At 40.8% G+C, this 22,627-nt stretch overlaps 1 protein-coding gene across 4 annotated transcripts in view; it reads right to left on the reverse strand.

Moving 5' to 3' along the window:
* saxo4 (stabilizer of axonemal microtubules 4) overlaps nucleotides 1–22,627 on the reverse strand; it is a 153,111-nt gene that overhangs the window by 115,118 nt on the left and 15,366 nt on the right. For 3 of the 4 annotated variants that reach the window (XM_060838848.1, XM_060838851.1, XM_060838849.1), the window contains 3 exons: nucleotides 21,001–21,107; nucleotides 13,871–13,988; nucleotides 5,184–5,337 (listed from right to left, as the gene is read on the reverse strand). In XM_060838848.1, the coding sequence (XP_060694831.1) occupies nucleotides 5,184–5,337; nucleotides 13,871–13,988; nucleotides 21,001–21,106 (378 nt within the window). In that variant the 5' untranslated portion in view covers nucleotide 21,107. The remainder of the gene's footprint in view (nucleotides 1–5,183; nucleotides 5,338–13,870; nucleotides 13,989–21,000; nucleotides 21,108–22,627) is intronic. The other variant, XM_060838852.1, reaches the window with a different exon arrangement.

The following is a 22,627-nucleotide window of genomic DNA, read 5'->3' on the forward strand; positions in this document are numbered from 1 at the left end:
TTTGTATGATGAAATACAAAATACTTTAGTAAGATGAAACCATGGATGATTTTTTTTTCTCCAGTGCAAGTATTTCCACTTCTATAGCCTATCCTTATATTGAAGACATCTCATCACCAATGTGATATTGCTATCACAAATCCTAGGATGTCTCAACTGAAGCCTAATGCTAGGAATCAATTGGATCAAATAGTATCCAAGACAAATACATCATTAGGCATCTTTTTTCTATCATTCCGAGATTGTTTCATTAACTAGGGAATGGAAGTGCAGATGAAATTTAAACAATTTAAACAAGTGCTCTCACTTTCTAGTAAGAACCTTGACAAAAATCCTTCGATGATGCATATTCCCATGGTTATACTATTCTTTCCTTCTCTCTATTGATGACAGTTATTTGATGCATATTTTTGGAGTGAATATGAGAAAGGCTGAATTTAAATCAAAGAACTTTAGTCAGTTTTTCCCTCTAACACAGATGATAACTAGATTAAATGGAATAATTTGAATTTTCTTGACTGTTATTTTTCCTTATGAAGTTAATAAATTCTACTTGCAGAGATTAATTGAGCAAAGTGCGGCAAACTTCTCACAGAATGTCATATCAAAGGATTTGCAGCCTGTGGGTGCCTTTATGCTGATGATTTCTGCTGTATGCCCCTAAGCTCTTACCAGTCTTAAAGCGTGAACTCTTTAGAAGGCAAGAAATGATAGGCTCAACAATACAAGAAAACCATCTATGAGCTTTCCTGAGACTTGCTTCCAGCAGAAAAATCTGAGCAAATCTTTTAATCACTGTGGGTATGTGTATTGCACTTCAATGTGTTCAGCCAGCAATGTATTAACATGTGCAGCCATCAAAATGATATTCTGTTTCGCTTTAGTGTTCCTTACATGGTGGTGTTGAAACCAGTTTTGCAATGCAACTGCAGATTGTAGGAGAAGGTAGCAAATTTGATTTCACATACACAAGGTATGTTCAACAATTACTATGTTTTCAAGGTCAGTCTAACTCCACATTCCTCCAGTATGTATGAAACCTTGAACTTGGAAGTTGGTATGGTGAGAAATTACATGTCAACAGCTCTACTAGGATTGCTATTAAAATGTAAAGGAGATGTATGACAGATTATTAGTACATACATTATGGATGCAAAGATGGTTCACCTATTAAAAAGGGAGTGCATATGCAAAAATTATCTTTCTGCCTTTCCAAAAACAATCTGAGGTAAGAAAATGACTGTCAAAACCAATGACAACCAAAACAAGTATGAAGGTAGAAAACAGAAAAGCTACAGACAAGTGATGAAGTGTGTTGTGAGCAAATATTCTATTTGATAGGCTATGCAGTGAATATGCTCTGCATGAGATGGCTGCAAGAATGTTGCTCTGTTCACCACGTGAAGGAACCCTCCCTGGAGGATATCAAGAGCAACTCTCCTGCAAGGCAGCCAGCGTCACACTGATTGCAACACTCAAAAGGTCTGGGAAGATGCAAAAAATGGCAGAAGCTGCCAGGTTAGGATCATCTCCTGTAGCATTTAAAACAAGTGCGTTCCGCAAGGGCAATGCCTGTCAACCTGTTGCTCTTATACAGCTGATTTGTGCTAAGCACTCATACAATTTTACTGGTGCTGTAACGCTGACTGAAATAACTCCACAAAGGCAGGTATCCCATCATCGAGTCACTCTTTACTAACACGTGCATAGTCCTTGACACTGATCCAGCTCCCACAGAGCCAACTCTCACACTGAACAGGACCTCTGACGAGGCTGCTTTTCATCTGTCAGCCAAAACACCCTGATTGACCCAGATTAACAGTCCAACTAAGGGAACCCATTGTATGAGGCCCACTTGGCTGACTTTGTTACACTCACTACACTAAGCATACATAGACACCCTCCAAGTGCATCAGTATAAGTTACAGTTTGCAACTGAAATGTTTGATCCACTTACCTTTGTGAGTGAATCTAAGCTGTATGACAATTGGTTATTGCTGACCTATAAAATGATTCCAGCTTAGCATAAACCTGTTGTTATGTCCAGCTTCCAACTTATGACATCTGAAACCTAAATCATTGATTGCAGGATGAATTAGCATAAAATAGTAAGGAATGTGTTGGAGGAGGTGTCTGAAATTATAAGCTTTCTACCCTAGGCAACCACAAAAACGTTAAATAAGTAATAAACTCTGTTGGAAAGCATCATTTAGAATAAGCAAACAAACATTTGTTTCCTCTCTGTTAATAACCCCATTTAGTGTTCTTTCAAGATCTTAATGGTTAGATTGAATCAGAAATTCTGTATTCAAGTATTTTGCATCAGTGCTAACTGTGGATAAAGTCATGGAAGATACAGAATGTCGGGACATAGATGGTGACACCTTGAAAACTGTCCATATTACAGAGGAGGAGATGCTAGATGTCTTGAAATGCTTAAAAGGTAGATAAACCCCCAGGAGCTGATCAGGTGTACTCCAGTACTCTGTGGGAAGCTAGGGAAGTGATTGTTGGGCCACTTGCTGAGATGTTTGTTATCATCGATAGTAACAGGTAAGGTGCTGGAAGACTGGAGGTTGGCTAACAATGTACCACTATTTAAGAAAGGTGGTAAGGACAAGCCAGGGAACTATAAACCAGTCAGCCTAGTGTCAGTGGTAGGCAAGTCGTTGGAGAGAATCCTGAGGGACAGACTTTACACGTATTTGGAAAGGCAAAAACTGATTAGGTACAGTCAACATGGCTTTGTGTATGGGAAATCGTGTCTCACAAACTTGATTGAGTTTCTTGAAGTAACAAAGAAGATTGATGAGGGCAGAGCAGCAGTGGATGTAATCTATATGGACTTTAGTGAGGCTTTTGACGAGGTTCCCCATGGGAAACTGCTTAGCATGGTTAGATCTCATGGAATACAGGAGAACTAGCCATTTGGATACAGAACTGGCTCAAGGGTAGAAGACAGAGGGTGGTGGTGGAGGGTTGTTTTTCGACTGGAGGCCTGTGACCAATGGAGTACCACACGGATCGGTGCTGGGTCCATTACTTTTCATCATGTATATAAAATATTTGGATGTGAACATGGAAGGTATAGTTAGTAAGTTTGCAAATGACACCGAAATTAGAGGTGCAATGGACAGTGAAGAAGGTTACCTCAGATTACAATGGGATCTTGATCAGATGGGCCAATGGGCTGAGAAGTGGCAGATGGAGTGTAATTTAGATAAATGCAAGGTGCTGCATTTTGGGAAAGCAAATCTTAACAGGACTTATACACTTAATTGTAAGGTCCTAGGGAGTATTGCTGAACAAAGAGATCTTGGAATGCAGGTTCATATTTCCTTGAAATTAGAGTCACAGGTAGATAGGATAGTGAAGAAGGTGATTGGTAAGCTTTCCTTTATTGGTCAGAGCATTGCGTATAAGAGTTGGGGGGTTATGTTGCGACTGTACAGGATGTTGGTTAGGCCACTTTTGGAATATTGCTTGCAATTCTGGTCTCCTTTCTGTTGGAGGGATGTTGTGAAACCTGAAAGGGTTCAGAAAAGATTTGCAAGGAGGTTGCCAGGGTTGGAGGATTTGAGCTATGGGGAGAGGCTGAATAGGCTGGGGCTGTCTTCCCTGGTGCGTCAGATGCTAAGAGATGATCTTATAGAGGTTTACAAAATCATGAGGGTCATGGTAATATATTAAGAGAGATTTGGCTAAATAACAGGAGACAGAAAGCCAGCATAGATGGGTAATTTTCAAGTTAATAAGCTTTAACTAGTGAAATATCACAGGAATTAATGCTAGGGTCTCAATTATTTACAATTCATATTTGTGTGAATGAATAGACTGTCCATATTTCAACCAATTTGCTGACAACACCAAACAGTACAGGAAAGCAAAATGTGAGGGAGGTACAAAGACTTTGAAAGGGATGTAGATTGGTTCGGTGAGTCAGCAAAAAAATGACAGGTGAAATATTATGTGAGAAAATGGGAGGTTGACTAATTTTGTGGAAAGAATAATTAAAGCAAGGTATTCTTTAAATGGTGAAAGACTGCAGAATGCTGCAGTACCAAGGGATCCAAATGTTCATGCACGTGAATCACAAGAAGAGCATATTCACAATTAGGGAGGCAAATGGATTATTGACATTTCTTGCAAGGATGATGTAGTATAAAAGTGGGGAAGCTTTGATACATCTGAATAAGGAACTGATGAGACCTTGAGTGCAGTGTACAGTTTGATCTTGCTATATTGGAAGCAGTTCAGAGAAGGTTCACAAAGCAGGTGAATGAGAAAAGGTTGAATAGGGTGAGCCTTAGTACTTAGTGGCACTTAGAAGAATGAGAGATGACTTATGGAAACATATAAGATTGTGAATAGCCCTGACTGGTTAGGTTCTGAGAAGGCATGTTTCCTTGGGTGGAATCAGGAATCTATACTAGGGACATAATTTAAAAATAAGTGGTTTCCCATTTGGGACAGAAATGAGGAGGAATTGCACTTTAGAATTCTTTGCTACAAATATAAAGTGGTGCCGCAAGCATTGAATATATTTAGTAAAACAAGTTTTGTCCCCAAGGGAGTCAAGGGTTGTAGATCAGACAGGAAAGTGAAGCTCAAGCAACAAATGGATCAGCCATTATCTTACTGAAAATTTCCTTTGATTCTCACAATGCGAGAATGACAATCTCACAAACTGTGCAAAGTGTCTCTGCAAAAGGAAGCAGTTGCGAGCATCCATCCTAGTTCTACATTTATGTCCTTACACTGATGTCCTTGCTTCCTTTCAAACTTACTCTGAATAATTTAACTGAATCCATATAAATGGGTTCAGTTTTGATACCAACCAACTCCAGGTCAGGTTTAATGTACTAAATGCAGAGTAGAATTCTTCCTCACAACAGCAATGTACATCAGCTCCAAACTTCAGCAAGGAGCTTCTTATGTCCCAGTGTCACTTGCTTTTATTCCCCACAGTGACCATTTTCAGTTTGTAAACAATCCTGAAATGTCAAAAACTTCATGCTAGGTTGGGATTATTTACTTCTGTTAATGAATTTTACATTACGACTTCTGTCTGTGAATTTCACCGCATTTGAACTCAGGCTTCAAGAATAAAAGGGCACAGCGTAATCCATTATAAAACCAGGCTCCATAGCTCAAAACTTTAATCCTCTTAACTATTTTCTTACATCTTTGAGGTATGGAAAGTTCAGTGGTTTTTTCCGCATAAATCCACTGCCAACAGAATGCAACTTGTGAGGAAAGTCTTCTTTGCCATTCGGGCGATCATACTTCACAAAGTCCTTCTTGGTTATTGAATTATAGTTATCTCGTAAAAGCTGCCTAAAGGTAAAAATGCAAACATTTATATTAAATATAACAAGTTTTCATCTCCATCCTTTCATATCATTCCTCCATCCCCTGAAGGGAGTTGGTCATTCCATAGTTATTTGTAACTATTCACTACTGAAACCCAATCGTATTGTCATCTACTCCCAACATAAATGCACTTTGAACAGCATGGGAATTATATTTAGGAGCAGGGGCTGGAGTGGGAATTCTTTATCTCCCCAGGCCCTCCTGTATTTCCTACAGAACACCCAACTCCACTCAGCTAGAGAGGCACTGAGGGCAAGACATTCTGCCAAAAACTGGTTTGCTGCACAGGTCAGTGAGAGAGAGGATTGAGAGTCTTTGGAACTCTCTCCACAAAAAGATAGTGGAAGCAGAGTCTGTGATTATATTTAAGGCAGAGGTGGATACATTCTTGGTAAGCAAGGGGGTGAAAGTTCATCAGGGATAGGCAGCAATGTAGATTACATTAAGATCTCCACAAACTTATTAAAAGGGGGAGCGGGCTGATTGGACTGATGGCTCACTCCTACTCTTTGCTCTTATGTGGATTTTGTAATGCAACCTAAGGCCTTCCAGATTTTTATGGTTCAGCATTGCACAAGACTTGTTTTCATGTGGGTTTTGGAACAGAGTCACTGATTTTCATCCTTTCTACATGGTTCCCAACACAGCCCCACCAGTAACTCCCCCTCTCAGCAACCTGCCCTTCATCCCCACCTTTCACTCACTCCCTCCCACCACTTGACCCCTACCCCAAACAACAATCTGAAGACTTTCTTCTCTGATGCTTGGAAGAAAGACAAATTCAAAGTTTGTGAGAAGAGTTGTAGCTCGGGTGCTTGTTGTTGTGGTTCTGTTCACCGAGCTGGAAGCTTTTGTTGCAAACGTTTCGTCTCCTTTCTAGTGACATCCTCAGTGCTTGGGAGCCTCCTGTGAAGTGCTTCTGTGCTGATTCCTCCGGCATTTATAGTGACTTGTCTCTGCCGCTTTCGGTTGTCAGTTGCAGTGGCCGGTATATTGGGTCTAGGTCGATGTGCTTATTGATTGAATCTGTGGATGAGTGCCATGCCTCTAGGAATTCCCTGGCTGTTCTCTGTTTGGCTTGCCCTATAATAGTGGTGTTGTCCCAATCGAACTCATGTTGTTTGTCATCTGAGTGTGTGGCTACTAAGGATAGCTGGTCATGTCATTTCGTGGCTAGTTGGTGTTCATGGATGCGGGTTGTTAGCTGTCTTCCTGTTTGTCCTATGTAGCGCTTTATGCAGTCCTTGCATGGGATTTTGTACACTATGTTGGTTTTGCTCATGGTACAAAATCCCATGCAAGGACTGCACAAAACACTACATAGGACAAACAGGAAGACAGCTAACAACCCGCATCCATGAACACCAATTAGCCACGAAACGACACAACCAGCTATCCTTAGTATTCACACACTCAGATGACAAACAACATGAATTCGATTGGGACAACACCACTATTATAGGGCAAGCCAAACAGAGAACATCCAGGGAATTCCTAGAGGCATGGCACACATCCACAAATTCTCTCAATGGACGCATCAACCTAGACCCAATATACCGGCCACTGCAGCAGACAGCAACTGACAACCGGAAGCGGCAGAGACACACCACTATAAATGCCGGAGGAATCAGCACAGAAGCGCTTCACAGGAGGCTCCCAAGCACTGAGGATGTCACTAGAAAGGGGACGAAACGTTTGCAACAAAAACTCCCAGCTCGGCGAACAGAACCACAACAACAGAAAGACAAATGCATACAGCAATTGATATTCGCCTTCTTCTGACTTCCAGAATGGTGTTGCAGCCCATTCTTCGGTACGTCTGTCTATTGGGGATGGAGTAATATCAGTTTACTCCACTATCTGTTGATTCATGTGTACAGGCCATGTGGAAACCCCCCAAAAAACAAAGTATGCCAGAGGATAACTTACTTATCCTTTGTACTACTGTTTATTTCCTTCAATTTCCAGTTTTAGTCAGGGATGGTCAACAAATTCTGGCTTTACCAGGGACACTCACATCCCTTGCACAAACCCTAAGTAATGAAGAATGCATCGGGCTCTTATGGCACAGTAGTAGTGTCAGTCCCACAATGTCCGAATGCAACTCCTGCCTGATTCAGAGGTGTGTATTGACACCCCTGAACAGGGTGATTAGAAATCATCTTCAAAGAAAACAAAGGAAAACATCAAAAATAATGGTCACTTTCATTTTTCTTCACAGCATGTGGTTTTGTATTTCCAGTCTCTTTAAGATGTCCCCATAACCCCACATCTTAAAGGGGTCACTTCATGTCAGCAGCCTGTTTGTCCCTTGCGCTCTCAGCTCAGCACTGCTGCATGGCTGCACAACTATGTAGTTTGGAAGGAATATTGATCACAGGAATCTATCTCTTTTCCCAGCTTTGCAGATAGGAAATTAATCATCTCTCCACATAAAACAAATTTACAAACTGCTTCTTTATTTGGCCAATCTTCTGATATTTTGTAAAAGAGGAAATGTGAAACAAGTTCAGAGCAAGATGTGAGCACTGGCCAAGAGACTATCACTGTGAAAATGCCTGAGAAATTGGGACATTATTTGCAGAAATGACATACACTACACTGCCTCAGTTTAATAAACACCCGTTGTGAATTATGAGGCGGCCATTTATTTAGTAGCACTATGTCTGTCACAGACAAATAAATACACAATTTGGAAGGAGCAACAGAAATAAAGAGTGCTGAGCTAATGGTAAGATTCTTGGTAGGATAGATGAACAGGGAGACCTCAGAGAGATCTCAGTGTCCATGTACATAGATCCCTGAAAGTTGCCACCCAGGTTGACAGGGATGTTAAGAAGGCATTTGGTGCGTTAGCTTTTATTTGTAGAGGGATCGAGTTCGAGAGCCATAATGTCATGCTGCAGCTGTACAAAACTCTGGTAAGGCTGCACTTGGAGTATTGGGTACAGTTCTTGTCACAGCATTATAGGGAGGATGTGGAAGCTTTGGAAAGGGTTTAGAGGAAATTTACTAAGATATTGCCTGATCTGGAGGGAAGGTCTTATGAGGAAAGGCTGAAGGACCTGAGGCTGTTTTTCTTAGAGAGAAAAAGTTTGAAAGGTGATTTAATTGAGATATATAAGGTAATCAGAGGGTTAGATAGGGTGGACAGTGAGAGCCTTTTTCCTGGGATGGTGATAGCTAGCATGATCAGAGATAGCTTTAAATTGAGGGGTGATAGATGTCAGAGGTAGTTTCTTTATTCAGAAAGTAGTAGGGGCATGGAACGGCATACCTGCAACAGTAGTAGACTTGCCAACTATAAGGGTATTTAAATGGTCATTGGATAAACATATGGGTGAAAATGGAATAGTGTAGGATAGACAGACTTCAGATTGGTTCCACAGGTCAGCGCAACATCGAGGGCTGAAGGGCCTGTACTGCACCGTAATATTCTATGTTCTATACTATTAATTAAGCAAAACAGCTAATTTGTTGTAATCCTAGCTGATATTATTATGGAACAAGTTAGATCCCAGATTGAAGTCTGGCTTGGTAGATCATATCATTTTATAAATTTATGAATTGGGCTTTCACTGAAATAAATACTGCAGATTTGGTTTAAACAATAAAATAGGAGTTTATTACGCAAACAAAATAAAGATAATTCAGAATGACCAAGTGATTTAAATATAACACAATGTGTTTGAAACAGTAAAAATACAATCTCATCTATTCCAACGTTATCAAAATGCCACAGCAAGCACTGGATTGCTTATTTATCACAGTTATAGATTAAACTTAGCTGTTTCCTCCAATGCCCACTATTGACAGTATGGTAGCCTCTTTCTTGATGAGCCACACAATTGAGCTTTGAATAATTCTCCCAAAGACGTCTACCCAAAGACTTTTCTTCTATACTTTCAACTAAAGCCATTAAACTAAGCTAATCTATTTCTTAACTAGTCTAAACTAATTTCTTTCTCTGGGAGAAGCTGTTTCATACATCTAACTTAAACCAGGATGTCTATAAACTAAATCCAAAAGCTTTCCCCCCCAAGCAAAACAAAAACAGAAAATCTTTCTAAGCGTCACAGTGGCACAGTGGCTAGCACTGCTACCTCATACCACCAGAGACCTGGGTTCAATTCCTGCCTCAGGTGACTGTCTGTGTGGAGTTTGCACATTCTCCGTGTCTGTGTGGGTTTCCTCCCACAGTCCAAAAATGTGCAGGTTAGGTGAATTGGCCATGCTAAATTGCCTGTATGTTAGGTCAAGGGGAAAATGTAGGGTATGGGTAGGTTGCGCTTCAGCAGGTCAGTTTGGACTTGTTGGGCCGAAGAGCCTGTTTCCACACTGTAAGTAATCTAATCTAATCTTAACACAAGATGTTCTTAAATGTTTACTCTGTCTGCTCATAAAACTTCTTTACTGTAAACAAATTTCCATTATCACCCCAAGGATACCACTCATACCAGTATTTGTTTTTAAAAACGGTTCCAGACATACTGACAAATTACTCATTTAACATCTCCACCCACCCTCTCCCCTACGTTAATGTTAATATTACCTGTCACTATTTTCTAAAAGGTAATAAACTATACCTTATTAACTACAAAAAACTCTTTTAATTGGACCAGAAGTGGTCTTCCTCTGCTTTACCAGACCAAAGGGTAAGCACTGTTATTTCCCTCAATTCTAAAGGATGATGATGATGATGCAATGCAGGGAGCTGGCCCTGCCCATACAACACATCCATCCTTAAACTCACCTAGTTGACCTCCAAGCTCACTCTGCTAGCATTAATTGACAGGCCAGTATATATGTCTGTAGCTGGAAATCAGGCAAGTGTGGGAACAGCAGTTATGTTGCTTATTTTTATGCCCATAGGGCCTGAACTCTTGGCACTAAGGTCTATTGCAGACCTGAAAGTGTATGAGGGAAGATGTTGCAAGCAACAGTAGCAGTGGTAGAGCATGATTCTTGGTGGGCAATGGATGTGGTAGCAGAGAAAAGATGATGGCAATTATTCCAAGAGTGCAGAGAAAATCATTGACCTGATAAAATAATGAGAGGTAGCGATAGAGTTGATGATAGTTGTCTTTTTCCCAAAATGGGGAATTTTAAGACCAGGGGGTACATTTTTAAGCTGAGAGGAGAGAGACTTAAAAAAGACATGAGGTCATTTTTTTTACACAGAGGGTGGTTCGTGAGTGGAATGAACTTGCTGAGGATGTGGTGGATGCGGATACAATTACAACATTTAAAAGGCACTGATTTTCCTGCTCCTCGGATGCTGCCTGAACTGCTGTGCTTTTCTAGCACCACTCTAATCCAGAATCTGGTTTCCAGCATCTGCAGTCATTGTTTTTACCTATATGAATAGGAAAGTTTTGGAGGGATATGGGCCAGGATCAGGCAGATGGGACTAGTTTAGTTTGGGATTGTGTTCAGCAAGGACTGTTTGGACCAAAAGTCTGTTTCCATGCTATATGACTCTAAGACTCTATAACTCTCTTTCAGCAATGATGGGCATTTGTCTTGACTGTACAGAAAGCTCAGATGGCAACCTTGGACCAGGCTGGCAGGGACTGGTGCCATGCCCTCCTCTACCACTCCTTGAGGAAGTGGGCGTCCGTCCCCTGCACCACTCCATCCATCAGGACCCCCAAATCTCTGTCCACAAATTGGTGCACCAATTCCACGTTGTCTGCCATGCTCAGGATAATTATCCTCAACCATGCAGGGTAGCTCTGGACTGCCAGCTCTTGAGCAAGTGGGAAATAGCCTTTACATAAGGCACAAACATCAGAGGCCCCAGGATATCCTAGTAGCAGTGAGAATGTCTGTCTACAGTGAATGAGTGAATCCAGCTAGAGTTTGGGATGATGGTATCATTAAACTCACCTCCATGAAACTTGACAGAAATTACATTGTTTCTTGCTCTTTATTGAATGCTGATGTTAATGTCCAGCATTAAGCTCCCCATTCTGTAAGACATGGCTGAACTCAAGACTGTACATTATAAAAGATATTGTCCAACATCACTCTCATTGGTAATAATTAAAATTTCAATGAACTCAAAGTCCTGAGACACTACCAAACCAACACACTGAAGTGGACGTACAATTAGACATTACTTACATGGCCCTTTTTTCTCTCTGGAAATGATGCACACATTCAATTCACCTGCCCAGGTCTGAGTGGATAGGAGATAGTGAGGACTGTAGTTATATTGTAAAGGAGTGCAAAATATCATCTGAAGGATTTGCTGCAATTTGCCCAATTCATATACTGGACAGCAGAAATTTTCTGTGTATTTCGGGCATACAGAATTACTATGCCATGCTGAGCTCTAAATAAAAAAATCTCTGGAGTATTAATCAATCACAGGGCAATTAATTGCATTACGTCTAGTTTCAGATTTCTAATTTTGAATACAGATGCTAGAGCTAGTTGAGCAAATTGTTCTAATAAAACCCTCTGAGTCAAAGAGTCACACAGCACAGTAACAGACCCTTCAGATCAAATTTCCCAAACTAGACTAGGCCCACTTGGCTGCATTTGGCCCATATCCCTCTAAATCCTTCCTATTCATGTACTTGTCCAAATGTATTTTAAATGTTGTAACTGTCAATGCAACCATCACTTCCTCTGGCAGTTCATTCCACCTGCGAACCACACTTTGAATGAAAAGGTTGCCCCTCAGGTCCCTTTTAACTTTTTCTCCTCTTATCTCAAAATTATTCCCTCTAGTTTTGGACTCCCCCAACCTGTGGAAAAGATCTTTGCTCTTCAGCTTAACCATCCATCTCATGATTTTATAAATATCTGTAAGGTCACCCTCAACCTCATACGGTCCAGTGAAAAATGTCCCAGCTGTCCAGCCTCTCCTTATAACTCAAACCCTCCAGTCCTTGCAACATCCTTGTAAATCTTTTCTGAACCCTCTACATTTAATTATATCCTTCCTATATCAGAACGACCAGAACTGTATACAGTACTCACCAATGTCCTGTTCAAGCTCAACATAACGTCCCAACTCCTATACACAATGCACAGACCAATGAAGGCAAGGATGCCAAACACCATCTTAACCACCCTACCAATCTGTGACATAACTTTCAAAGAACTATGTATCTGAGCCCAAAGATCTCTCTATTCGACTACACTACCCAGGGCTCCACCATTAACTGTATAAGTCCTGCTCTTGTTAATCTTACCAAAATGTAATACCTCTCATTTCTTCAAATTAAATACCATCTGCCACTCCTCAGCCATTGGCCCAATTGATCAAGATCCCTTTGTAATCTTAGGTAACATTCTTCACCGTCCATTATACCACAAATGTTGGTGTCATCCATAAAATTACTAACCATGCCTCCTAAATGCTCATCCAAATTGTTTATGTAAATGACAAATAACTGTGGACTCAACACAGATGCCTATGAAACACTGCTGGTCACAGGACTCTAGTCCAAAAACTAACCCTCCATCATCACTTTTTGTCTCCTAGAGTCAAGCCAATTTTATGGTTTGTTGGCAAGCTCTCCCTGAATCTCATGTGCTCTAACTTTACTAATCAGTCTACCATGCAGAACCTTGTCAAAGGTTTTACTGAAGCCCATGTAGACAACATCTACCATGCTGCCCTAAGCTCTTTTTGGTTATGTTCTCCAAATCTTCAATCAAGTTTGTAAGAGATGATTTCCTACTACAAAACCATTCTGGCTATCCATAATCAGTCCTTGCCTCTCTAAATACGTGTCAATCCTATCTCTTGCCTATAGCTAACATATGGAACCTTTTATTCTTATATAATTATGTTATAATTTTCTAACTTCAAATTTATCATGAAAATAGCCCAAATTAACTGGTCACATGGTAATTCTATGAACCAACCAAGGGATTATATGTGAAAAACAAGTTTGCATTGATAATTTCTATTCTAAATGCAGACGGAGGAATCTACTGTTAAAAACAATTCAGAAGAAATTAAAGATTACTACATAGAGAAAGGTGTGTCTTATGTCACATTATTCATGTAAGTACGCAAATTTTGTGATAAATAGGAATGGTCACGTCACTTAAAAGAAGACAAGATAGCCACTAATTTATTTAGTTACTATAAACCAAACTTTACAAAAATGAATCTGCGCGCATCCTTCAATGGCCTCCAAGACACGCTCCCAAACTTAGTTTGGAATTTGGCTCCGAGTTGCCTAAAATCTGGCTTGGAGAACTAATCAAGAGTCAGAGGCACAGGGGCAACCAAGAGTCTTACCTCATTCAACTTATGTGAAGTTATCGCACAAAAACATCCACCCCCATCCCATCTAGCCCATTTCCCTTACGAACACACTCTCACTTTTGCAACATGATCTGAGCAGAGAAAACAAGCTAAAGAGAAAACAGAGATTGTATTGTCCCCTCTATATCTGTCCCCTTTGATTGAAGCGCACTGTAGTGTCCTGACAGGTTTTCCAATTAGCCATTCTGAGAAAATCTCTCTTACCCGAGAATTGGATTGTCTAATCTGTCTAAAGATGATGAGTAGCATAAAACTGGTCTTTGATTGGTTACATATCCAGACCCAAACTCCTCACATTTTCTTGGTTCAAATCTTTCACGACCTGGAACACAAATACATCATGGTTTGTGTTAGAAATCTGATCCTTGATTCTTTGCTCTGTTTCCAGCTTAATTAAGTCTCCTCTGTTTGGCATATTGTAAACTTTTCCATGACCGGAATTGGTGCCAATCAGTAGACTTTCAGATAAAGGTTCTAATTTGGGCCAGAATAATCTCATTTCTGTATCCCTTCCACTGGATTAGATTAGATTCTCTACAGCATGGAAACAGGCCCTTCAGGCCAACCAGTCCACACTGGACTATTTCCCTCTCCCCTTCGGACTGTGGGAGGAAATCGGAGCACCCGGAGGAAACCCACACAGACGCGGGGGGAATGTGCAAACTCCACACAGACAGTCACCTGAGGCTGGAATTGAACCTGGGCCCCTGGTGCTGTGGGGCAGCGGTGTTAACCACTGAGCCAGTGTGAGAGATGCAAGCTGAAGTATTCTTTTCAAGTACAGTTTAAGCATTATAAATGATTTGATCATCTTTCCATCATCTCACTAATAAACTGAAATAATGTGTGATATTAATAATAAACCCATTAAATCCATGCCTGCTGGGAATGCTTAAATTGTGCACTCATGGCCCACAACTCTAATAGACAACAATGTGTGATTTATAGGTTGACAGTATCTAGGTGTGCACTAATGATGCTAAGTGCTAAAATCACCGCTTTTTTTCCCCTGGTGAGAAGGCATTGGAGCTGACTTGACAAGCGATAGCAACACATCTTCAAATAATAGAGGTTAAGTACAACAGAAACAGAACAGAAAGTTCTTAAAACTTCTGTAGGCTAAAAGTTATTGAGCCAAAAAGGAAAATTCTATCTTATTGTTCTCCTAATGCTGCAACAGATTTTACAACAATGGCAATGTGGGAGGTGAAGATTATGTAAATTTTAGTCTCCACACCTCTGGTAGTTCTGATTCTTAATTCCATAGTAACTGCCAATCCCTCCAATATTTCACCCACACAGTCTTTCTTCAAGTATTAGTGAGTATCAGCAAGCAGTGGTTCCATGGTCAAACTGAGTCCTACTGGACATTGAAGTGCAAACTTTATTATAGTCTCTGGATAACAAATCAACAATGGGAATTCACGCAAATCTTGATCTCCATCCAATTAAAAGATCAGGATGCAGAAGCCTGCAGGAATTTAAAGTCATGGAGTCAGAGAGATGTACAGCATGGAAACAGACCCTTCAGTCCAACTCATCCATGTTGACCAGATATCCCAAACCATTCTAGTCCCACCTACCAGCACCTACCCCATATCCCTCCAAACCCCTCCTATTCATATACCCATCCAGATGCTTTTAAAAGTTGCATTTGTACCAGCCTCCACCACATCCTCTGGCAGCTCATTCCATACACATACCACCCTCTGAGTGAAACAGTTGCCCCTTAGGTCCCTTTCATACCTTTCCCTTCTCACCCTAAAACTATGCCCTCTTGTTCTGGACTCCCCGACCCCAGGGAAAAGACTTTGTTGATTTATCCTATCCATGTCCCTCATAATTTTGTAAACCTCTATAAGGTCACCCATTAGCCTCTGACTGTCCAGGGAAAACAGCCCTAGCCTATTCAACCTTTCCTTATAGCTCAAATCTGCCAACCCTGGCAACACCTTGCAAAGCTTTTCTGAACCTTTTCAAGTCTCACAATATCTTTCCGATAGGAAGGAGACCAGAATTATATGCAATATTCCAACAGTGGCCTAACCAATGTCCTGTATAGCCGCAACATGACTTCCCAACTCCTGTACTCAATACTCTGAACAATAAAGGAAAGCATACCAAACGCCTTCTTCATTATCCTATCCACCTGCAACTCCACTTTCAAGGAGCTATGAACCTGCATTCCATGATTTCTTTGTTCAGCAACACTCTCTAGGACCTGACCATTAAGTGTATAAGTCCTGCTAAGATTTGCTTTCCCAAAATGCAGCACCTCACATTTATCTAAATTAAAATCTAACTGCCACCCCTCAGTCCATTGACCCATCTGATCAAGATCCCCTTGTAATCTGAGGTAACCTTCTTCGCTGTCCACTACAACTCCAAATTTGGTGTCATCTGCAAACTTACTAACTATACCTCTTATGTTCATATCCAAATCATTTATATAAATGATGAAAGGTAGTAGATGCAGCACCCATCCTTGTGGCACTCCACTGGTCACAAGCCTCCAGTCTGAAAAACAACCCTCCACCACCACCCTCTGTCTTCTACCTTTGAGCCTATTCTGTATCTAAATTACTAGTTCTCTCTGTTTTCCATGAGCTCTAACCTTGCTAACCAGTCTCCCATGGGGAACTTTGTTAAATGCCTTACTGAAGTCCATATAGATCACATCTACCGCTCTGCCCACATCAATCCTCTATGTTACTTCTTCAAAAAACTCAATCAAGTTTGTGAGACATGATTTCCCATGTTGACTATCCCTATCAGTCCTTGCCTTTCCAAATACATGTACATCCTGTCCCTCAGGAATCCCTCCAAGCACTGACGTCAGGCTCACTGGTCTACAGTTTCCTGGCTTGTCTTTACCACCTTTCGTAAATAGTAGTGCCATGTTAGCCAACCTCCAGTCTTCCGGCACCTCACCTGTGACTATCGATGATAAATATCTTAGTAAGAGGGCCAGCAATCACTTCCCTAGCTACAAACAGAGTTCTAGGGTACACCTGATCAGGTCCTGGAGATTTATTCACTTTTATGCATTTCAAGACATCCAGCACTTCCTCCTCTGTAATATGGACATTTTTCAAGATGTCACAATCTATTTCCCCACATTCTATATCTTCCATGTCCTTTTCCACAGTAAATACTGATCCAAAATACTCGTTTAGTATCTCTACCACCTCCTGCAGCTGCACACAAAGGCCACCTGGCTGACCTTTGAGGGGCCCTATTCTCTCCCTAGTTACCCTTTTGTCCTTAATGTCTTTGTAAAAACGCTTTGGATTCTCCTTAACTCTACTTACCAAAGCTATCTTATGTCCCCTTTTTCCTGATTTCCCTCTTAAGTATACTCCTACTGCCTTTATACTCTTCTAAGGATTCATTCAATCCAGCCTGTCTATACCTGAAATATGCTTCCTTCTTTTTCTTAACCAAAACCTCAATTTCTTTTGTCATCCAGCATTCCCTATACCAGCCAACCTTCCTTTTCACCCTGACAGGAATACACTTTCTCTGGATTCTCGTTATCTCATTTCCGAAGGCTTCCCATTTTCCAGCCATCCCTTTACCTGTGAACATCTGCACCCAATCAGCTTTTGAAAGTTCTTGCCTAATACCATCAAAATTGGCCTTTCTCCAATTTAGAACATCACCTTTTAGATCTGGTCTATCCTTTTCCATCATTATTTTAAATCTAATAGAATTACGGTCACTGGCCCCAAAGTGTCCCCCCCACTGACACCTCAATCACCTGCCCTGACTTATTTCCCAAGAGTAGGTCAAGTTTTGCACCTTCTCTAGTAGGTACATCCACATACTGAATCAGAAAATTTTCTTGTACACACTTAAATTCCTCTCCATCTAAACCCTTAACACTATGGAGTCCCAGTCTATGTCTGGAAAGTTAAAATCCCTTAACATAACCACCCTACAATCTTACAGATAACTGAGATCTCCTTACAAATCTGTTTCTCAATTTCCCTCTGACTATTAGGGGGTCTATAATACCATCCCAATAAGATGATCATCCCTCTTTTATTTCAGTCCCATACAAATAACTTCCCTGGATGTATTTCCTGGAATATTCTCCCTCAGTACAGCTGTAATGCTATCCCTTATCAAAAATGCCACAGGACACAAATTAAGCTGACAGTCCTTTCCATCCCTGAACCATGTTTCTATAATTGCTATGATATCCCAGTCCCATGTTCCTAACTGTGCCTTAAGTTCATCTGCCTTCCCTGTTAGGCCTCTTGTATTGAAATAAATGCAGTTTAATTTATCAGTCCTACCTTGTTCTCTGCTTTGTCCCTTTCTGCCCTGACTGTTTGACTCACCTTTATTCTCAACTGTACCAATCTCAGATTGATTTCTTTCCTCACTATCTCACTTACCTCACTATTCCCCCCACCTTACTAGTTTAAATCATCCCGAGCAGTCCTTGCAAATCTCTCTGCCAGTAAATTAGTCCCCTTCCAATTTAGGTGCAATCCGTTCTTCTTGTACAGGTCACTTCTACCTCATTTAGCAATAATATCCTATGTCTCATGGAGACATCATCCTCCAAAACTGGATACTGAGGCAAAGAAAGGGATAGTAAGAGAGGTGACTAAAACTTAGGCAAATACATGAGTTTTACCAAAGTCCAGAAAATTCTGGTTCTGGTGAGGAAATGATGGAATAGCAAAAGGGTAGTTTCATAGCTTTCGGATGGGACCGGGGGGGGGGAGGGGGGGCGCTGCAGAAGTAAAGAGAGGTCATAAGAAGGCATTAAATAGAACTGAATTGGTTGCATTTAGAGTTGTCAAAGGCATGGATGAGACCTTGAGCAGCTAGTGTGGCAAAGCATAGGTCAAGAAGGTGAATATGCTTTGGAAGTCAAAGAAGACTGTCTTTGTGTCAGATAGCTGACATGGCAAAAGAGCTGGCACAGTCTTAATTCAGAGTCAAACTTGACATCAATGTTGCAAACAATTTAGTTCAATCTGAGATAGTGACAAGGGAGAGACAAAGGTGCAGATTGAGGATAAAAAAGGATGAGCTTGATCTTTTCAGTGTTTAACTGGAGGGAACTGCAGCCAAAGTATGGTTGGATATTAAACGAGTAGTCAGAGAGCACAAATAGCAGAGAGTTTGAGAGAATTGGCAGAGAAACAGATGTCAATGACATATGTCATTTTGGATGATGTCCCCCAAGGGGCAGTATAAAATGAATAAGTGGTTTTCAGAAGGATCACAAATAGTTCCATGCTAGGTTCAAAACGTAATAACATGGGGGGGCAGGGGGCGTAGTCATTTCTCCAAATATTTTGACTATGATGTGATTAGTTAAAGAATCAAGAAAAGACCACGTAGGACAATAAAGCATAAACATCAGAAAAGAATTATGTTAGACGATGCCAATAGTTGCTGAAATGTCAAGGAAGTTATGAATGAAAAATGCACTGTGGTTATTGCAGACAATGTTGTTGTTGACTTTGATTGAAACTGGTTCAGTATTTTCACAGAGGCAAGGTCAGTACATGATTAGAGTTGAACATGGAGCCTTCGTTCCCCCTCCCCCTCCATTCCTGGGATTATATACTCCAGTGCAAGATATGATACTGCATACACTTAGCAAATTACCATTGAGGTAACAATCTTAAAGATTTACCTAGATAGACAGATAATTAATAAAATACTCATAATTTCACAATACACAAGTCATTAAAAAGCTGACCTCCTGAAAAAGAGCTGACTCAGTATTCCAAGTATTACATTAAACATTTGTCAATTGCCAACACAGAGGGCAAGCGCCTACCATCTGGAGTCTAAGGTCTTCAATATTTAAAAAATAGCTTAAGGAGTTTATTTTTAAAGAGGGAGCCAGCTGTTCCTTGTAGAGTTATGAAGCCGAGCAAACTCCCATGAGTAATATGTACTTCTTCAGTCTAATCATGAACACTTTTTTCATCCATGCAGCACAGATTTATGCAAATAATTTTCAAAGTTTCTACAGGAAGTACTCTTTGTAAATATGGGCACATTTCTGGGAGGTATCTGCAACTATTGACATATTCGTGGGCTCTCCTATTCTTGGTTCAACAAAACCTGACTGGCATTTCCTCAGAGATCCTCTGGAGGGAGATCAGTGAAACTATAGAGAAATGCTGTAAACAGCTACATAAAGGTACGAAATGAGATCAGGAGAAGCTTACAAAACTTTCCCAGCAAATATGTGTCAAAAAATGTAGTAACCACAGCAAACAACACTTAAATGCAAATCTCAAAACATCCACAATATTTCACAGGATGGGGTGGCATAGTAGCTCAGTGATTAGCACTGCTGCCTCATAGCACCAAGGATCCAAGGTTCGATTTCAGCCTCAGGTGACTGTCTGTGCGGACTGTGCATGTTCTCCCCGTGTCTGCACGGGTTTCTTCTGGGTGCTCTGGTTTCTTCCCACAATCCAGAGATGTGCAGATCAGGTGAATTAGCCATGCTAAACTGCCTGTAGTGTTAGGTGCATTAGTCAGGGATAAAAATAGAGTTGGGGAATGGGTCTGGGTGGGTTACTCTTTGGAGGGTCGGTGTGGACTTGTTGGGCTGAAGTATGCTTCCATATTGTAGGTAATCTAATCTAATCAAAATTAATATCTAACCCAGGGAGGAATCATAATATAGCGGGAGAATTGCTCTGGGCTTCAACTCCCAAATGCATGATTCCACGTCTCAGCAGCTGAGAAGCTGAGGCAGGGACAGAGATTGAAGTAGGCAATCTTTGTGATGGAAAAGCTTAAAATCAGAAGTTCACCTCAGGGTCAAAGAAGACAATTAGTTCAGTTCAGCCTGAGACTGTGGCCAGTGAGAGGGATGGAATGGGTGGCTGGAGAATGGGCTTTGTGATGTGGGACTCACTGAGGAAAACAACCAAGTTTCACTTCCATTTACATGGCACCATAGGACAAAGGTGTAGGTGTGCAGTAAAATAACCTTTTCACTATTTCACATCGGAACCTTAAAATCATGGTAACCGAAGACATTTGTGCCCATTAACCTGGGCTGGACTTGAACTCCTTGCAGGCCCAGTCACACTATTCAGTCTCTTAACCTGAGATCCCTTTCAGTCCAAGACTACCTTCAGCAATTTGGGAATTTGTACGACCTAAAGTCTAAACATCTTTGCACTTGGCATGATATGGTTGCGAAACTACTTTAGATCATTAACTTTCTCAGAAGGTGTCAGATTTATGGGCTGGTGGTTCAACTGCAGATTCTTACATCAAGCTCTCAAATTTCCAAAAGGACCCTCAGCACTACGACAGACTTCCTTGCATTCTCTTACCATACGATGTGGAATATGTGGTGGAGTAGAATTTCAAAGGGTTGGCATCTGCTCCAAAGCTTGTCTTTGTATAGTGCGGCGTGCGATCCACTGAAATCAAAGCCATTCTGCAGCAAATATATTTGAAAACAAAAGATTTTAACATATTAGTATATGGATCGAGACTAGATTTTTAAAAATTAAGTGGAGATCATTAATTAGATTTCCATCCATTTAGAGCCCAATCCAGATGTTTTGTTTGGGTTTGCAGAAATGCTGGCCAATTTCCAATCAACTATATTCAAATTAAGTCACAATATTGGGATTTAGGAACACACCCAACATTTTTATTCACACTGACATAACATTTTCCCATTCCTCTGTCTGTATGAAATATTTCACTAAAACTCAGTGTAAGGGGAATGCACTTAAAATGTCCACCAGCAGAATTTCTAGACGCACATTTTCATTTTCTTCGTGGGTTTCTAATTACCTCAGGAAAGTTTCTGTAAAATGTTCTAACAATATTGATTTTCTTGTTGCATCCATACAGTAAAGGAGGGCCCCATGTTCAACAACCATTTTCATTTTCATTAGTCAAGCTCAGTTGAGGAAGATGGTCAGTGTGTTACAATATGCATTATGGCCCAATATGGAGGAGAGTTAAAGAGATTTCAATATTCTATTCCCAAATTCTCTGGTCTTACTCTCTTCCTCCGCAATTTAAAAATACTGAACAAATTAGGCCTTTTGACCATCTTTTTAATATACTGGGTCTTTCCAGTTCCCATATCCAGCCTCTTTCTGGGTGAAATTTCGAATGAACACCAAGTCAGGGGCACCTCTGTCCTACAACCCCACCATTGGGTGCTGCAGAAGGGGTGGACAGAGAGGAGGGTTAGAAGTGTGTCATTAACTCTGGCAATGAAATTTGATTTAAAATTAATCAGCTTCCTTTGGATGTTTTGTTTTTGTTGCAGTGGAGTAACTATTGTCCCCTTCAAATGAAGAACTTCATTGGTAAGATGGTATTTTGGGGTTCCAACTGAAGTACTGCGTGTCCTACTGCCAGCTATGAGCTAAATTAAGGTGGTTGAAATTAATTTCACAAGGACAGCAGTCGACAGAAATTTTTATCACCTTACTCTGAACCAGCTTTGAACATTGCTCCCAGTGATAAGAGGTCAGAATAGACCAAGTTATCATACACACCAGGAAATCAGACAAAGCCATAATCAGTAAATCATTGTGGATGGGATGGAAAAAAGTCACATAAATTTCTCCTCATCTAATGAATGTCATACAATCATAAATGGCGGACAACTGTTAATATTGCTTAAATTGTAAGGATCCATAGCATTGACTAACACAGTTTGATATTTTGGGCTGGATTTTACACCCTACTGTTGGCTGTGCTTTTCAAAAGGGACAGGGTACTAAAATGGGTTAGGGGGCCAATCATCAACTTGCCACCCCACTCTGATCCATTCCCCACAATACAGGAATACCCTGCCTTGGGCCTAGTGAGGCTCTTGATAACCCATTTAAGTGGCAGTTCTGAGCATTGATCCATCCCCATTGCCATAACACATTGGGCAGTAGGGCCACAGTGAAAAGGCCACCTTGTAAACCCTCACAGCCCCAGGAG

Source organism: Hemiscyllium ocellatum, chromosome 18 (genome assembly GCF_020745735.1).
Source record: "Hemiscyllium ocellatum isolate sHemOce1 chromosome 18, sHemOce1.pat.X.cur, whole genome shotgun sequence".
Lineage (NCBI taxonomy): Eukaryota > Metazoa > Chordata > Chondrichthyes > Orectolobiformes > Hemiscylliidae > Hemiscyllium > Hemiscyllium ocellatum.